At 47.4% G+C, this 4,395-nt stretch overlaps 1 protein-coding gene across 1 annotated transcript in view; it reads right to left on the reverse strand.

Annotated features, from left to right (window-relative positions):
* Positions 1-1,789: 1,789 nt before the first annotated feature.
* The window catches only part of LOC106819190 (centaurin-gamma-1A-like), a gene marked incomplete at its 5' end in the record, with an annotated part of 11,917 nt that continues 9,311 nt past the window's right edge, over positions 1,790-4,395 (reverse strand). The window contains 2 exon segments of the mRNA XM_014823842.1: positions 1,790-1,916; positions 2,903-2,991. Of these exon segments, the coding sequence (XP_014679328.1) occupies positions 1,859-1,916; positions 2,903-2,991 (147 nt within the window).

Genomic DNA, 4,395 nt, shown 5'->3' on the forward strand with positions numbered 1-4,395 from the left:
GTTCGCTACATCACTGTAAGTATAGTAGTTAGTAGTTACCTATAGATAGCTGATGGAGTTCGTTTTTCCTCTTTTTGAGGGTAGGGAGTCCGTTGGACTCCCGTGTTCAAAAGTGGATTTCTATCCCTGCATACGTCACCCTAGCTTACAAATACAGTGTCATAGCTTACACGTACGTCTCCTGTCTGGTAGACCTAGTTACCGCCGTCCTAGATTCACGCTGACTGGATCCCAGCTAGCTGCAGCGTCGGTTTACTTTGCACGCGTATTTAAAATTTAACTGCGCGCGCTCTCGTCTCTATAGTTTCACGCACCTGCCGTTATGTCAACACGTCGGTCTGCGACGACGATGAGTTGCCGTGTCAATACGGGCGGGCGCGCGCGCCATTGCTGTGTTAACACGCGCGCTAATGAACTGTCGATTCACGCAAGCGTCTTCACGTTGTCGCGACGACGCGTTGCTATGACAGCGTTGCTATGATGGCGTTGCTATGACGACGCGAACCGATGCGGCACGTTGCTATGGCGGCGCGAGCTGGTGCATTCGGTTGCTACGATGACCGGCGCTATCGCACAACGCGGCAACGATGACGCGAGTCGACATGCGGCATCGCGCGTAGCGTTGCTACGACGACGCCGCACGGCGTCGCCGTGACGACGCGGAGCTTGCAGCTTCCTCTTCTTGCAGGACTACATGGACGACATTCACGGCAAGGAGATCAACCTGATGAAGACGACGGTGAAGATTCCGGGACAGAAGCCGCGCGGCTCGCAGAACGTGCGCACGAACCCGACCAGTGGGCCGGCGAACGGGCTCGCGAACGAACTACATCAGCTGTCTATAGGTAACTACTAACTACTAGTGATGTCACGATCATCGATTATACTCCATCAGCTATCTATAGGTACTACTAACTACTATACTTACAGTGATGTAGCGAACGAACTCCATCAGCTATCTATAGGTAACTACTAACTACTATACTTACAGTGATGTAGCGAACGAACTCCATCAGCTGTCTATAGGTAACTACTAACTACTATACTTACAGTGATGTAGCGGTCTGCAGCAAAATGAGGGAGTCCGCAGTTTGCAGCATCACCTTACATGTAAGCTAGGGTGGTAGGTATATGTATAAGCTAGGGTGGTAGGTATATGTATAAGCTACGTTGACATACATGTAAGCTAGGGTGGTAGGTATATGTATAAGCTAGGTTAACATACGTGTAAGCTAGGGTGGTAGGTATATGTATAAGCTACGTTAACATACGTGTAAGCTAGGGTGGTAGGTATATGTATAAGCTAGGTTAACATACGTGTAAGCTAGGGTGGTAGGTATATGTATAAGCTAGGGTGGTAGGTATATGTATAAGCTAGGGTGGTAGATATATGTATAAGCTAGGGTAACGTACGTGTAAGCTAGGGTGGTAGGTATATGTGTAAGCTAGGGTGGTAGGTATATGTATAAGCTAGGGTGGTAGGTATATGTATAAGCTACGTTAACATACGTGTAAGCTAGGGTGGTAGGTATATGTATAAGCTAAGGTGGTAGGTATATGTATAAGCTACGTTAACATACGTGTAAGCTAGGATGGTAGGTATATGTATAAGCTAGGGTGGTAGGTATATGTATAAGCTAGGGTGGTAGGTATATGTGTAAGCTACGTTAACATACGTGTAAGCTAGGGTGGTAGGTATATGTGTAAGCTACGTTAACATACGTGTAAGCTAGGGTGGTAGGTATATGTATAAGCTACGTTAACATACGTGTAAGCTAGGATGGTAGGTATATGTATAAGCTACGTTAACGTACGTGTAAGCTAGGATGGTAGGTGAGTCGCCCATCATCGGTCAGCGTCACGTATTTCTTCTTCCACTCCTTGTTAATGGCTTTACTCCGTTTGTACAAGTAACCCTGAAAAAGAGATAAATTTTATGCGTAATTACGACCGACCTGGCACGCCAACTCCTACTGTGACTACGAGACAGTGTCTACGATTTATTGTACCCTGTGGTGACGCCTTGATGTGCTCCCCGTGAGATAGTCAGGGCCATTATTAGACCGTGACAGTATATAATAACAGAAGTGAATTATGACACATTATTAATCTTTTTTAGAAACGTCTGCAGTTCTTTTTGTCGCCAACACTACATTTACTCTCCGTCGTTTTTTCCTCCTCCTCGTGTTTTCTCTTCCCAAGATTGTAATATAACGCCTAGCTTGGTGCGCGCTAGGATCAATTAGTGGCCGAGTTATAAAGAGCTGAAGGAAAATATGATGAAGGTCAAGGTCAAGTCAATGCCAAATAAAGGTGCAGTGCACCTCGTTTCGTACGCGAACAGCACCTCCCGCAAGATGTGTAAGTATACCAACGTTTGGTCGCGCTAGAGTTAAATCAATTTTTTAGTGCTTGGCCGACGTTACAGAGCGAAGGAATATGATCAAATTAACGATTAATAGGATGAATAATCAAATAAAAAACAACATGAAAACAATTAATAGATTAATAATGCTATTATTGATTCACCCTCGCTGATAGATATGATACCAACACAGTACGACTATAGTGCCAATATTGTACAGAGTGAGCGAGAGCGAGAGATACAATGTTGTACAATACAGCAACACGCAGTAGAAAACATGTTTACAATGAAAAGTCCGCATATCAGTACAGTATACGTGGCCAGTACACAACAAAAAAAAAGCTGTACAACATGGTACAATAAGTACAATATTGTACAATACAGGACATTAAAATACAATGTTGTACAATACAGCACACCAGTACAATATGTTACAATAAAGTAAATTTTAGTACAATGTAGTAAAACATGGTACAATACATCGCGATACAGCAGCACGATACAATATAACGGTGAGCGTACGCTGGCGCCACCTACCTGCTTGATGGGAATTGCACGTCGCTTCCCATCATGTCGCCGGAGCCATTCTTCGTCTTCTTGTCCTCCTTCTCCTCCTTCTTCGAAGGCTGTCCCACAGAGAGAGAAAGAAAGAAAAGAAAGAACACAGATGAGAGCGAGCGAACATGCAAGCAATTAATTGATTGTACACTCCGTGGACTAACGATGTTTCCCCCCGAGCAATTATTAAGAATTCGCGGAGACCGACGGCGACGTCGTGTGTGAAAACTCGGCGGCGGGTGAGGTGGCGGGGTCCGGCGGGGGTCATCGGGAAGTTGCACGAGTCACGGGGTGTAGCAAAGGAACGATCGCGCGCGAGCTAACGGACGCCCCTAGCCCTGCAAAACACCGATGGCACTCATATTTAATCGTCTAACCACATAAAAGCACGATTTCTCGAGAACTCTCTTTTTGCCCCGCGCACTGATATATGACTATAATAACGCACAAAAAATAGTAAATAACCCCGAAAATCAAATACTAGTTATACCGGCGGTCTGTGTGTGTGTGTGTGTGCTGTGTGTGTGTGTGTGTGTGTGTGTGGTGTGTGTGTGTGTGGTGTGTGTGGTGTGGTGTGTCCGCTTGTGTGTGTGTGTATGTATGTATGTGCTGCTGTGTCTCCGTGTGTGGTGTGTGTTGTCCGTGTGTGTGTGTCCGTGTCGTGTTTGTTTGCTTCCGTGTGTGTGTGCTGCGCTAGTGTCTCGCACCTTCGTCCTCCTCCTCCTCCCGCGCTTCTCCGGCTCTTCTCGCGTCCATCGCGCTCGACGTCGTTTCTCAGGTGACTTGAACGCCGCAGCTCTCTCTCACGTCTCGCCAATTCCGACGGTCGGGAAGAATTCGCGTTCTTCTCCGCCGTTGGCCGTATAACGACCGGGGCGACGCAGCCGCAGGCGGCACGCGGGCGAGCAACGCGAATGCACGATCATTAATTTTGTATGCAGGACGAGTGGACAGACAGAAAGGCAGACAGTTAGGCAGATAGATAGACTGACGGACGGACAGACAGACAGAAAGACAGAGAGATAGACGGACGAAGCAAGACCAGACCAGACCACATACGCGCAGGCGCGGGACTGGCGACGGACAGAACAGACAGAAAGACAGACCACGTGTAGGCAAGAATAGAACTGTAGACGGACAGAGAGATAGACGGACAGACAGACAGACAGACACATAGGCAGGCACACGGATGGATGGACAGACAGGCAGAAAGACAGAACGTTAGGCAGATAGACGGACGGACGAACAGACAGACAGAAAGACAGACAGTTAGGCAGATAGACGGACGGACGGACAGACAGGCAGAAAGACAGACAGTTAGGCAGATAGACGGACGGACGGACAGACAGGCAGAAAGACAGACAGTTATGCAGATAGACGGACGGAGAGACAGACAGTTAGGCAGATAGACGGACGGAGGGACAGACAGACAGAAAGACAGGCAGATAGACGGACGGACGGACAGACAGACA

This window comes from Priapulus caudatus, unplaced genomic scaffold (assembly GCF_000485595.1).
Source record: "Priapulus caudatus unplaced genomic scaffold, Priapulus_caudatus-5.0.1 Scaffold2947, whole genome shotgun sequence".
NCBI classification, from domain to species: domain Eukaryota; kingdom Metazoa; phylum Priapulida; class Priapulimorpha; order Priapulimorphida; family Priapulidae; genus Priapulus; species Priapulus caudatus.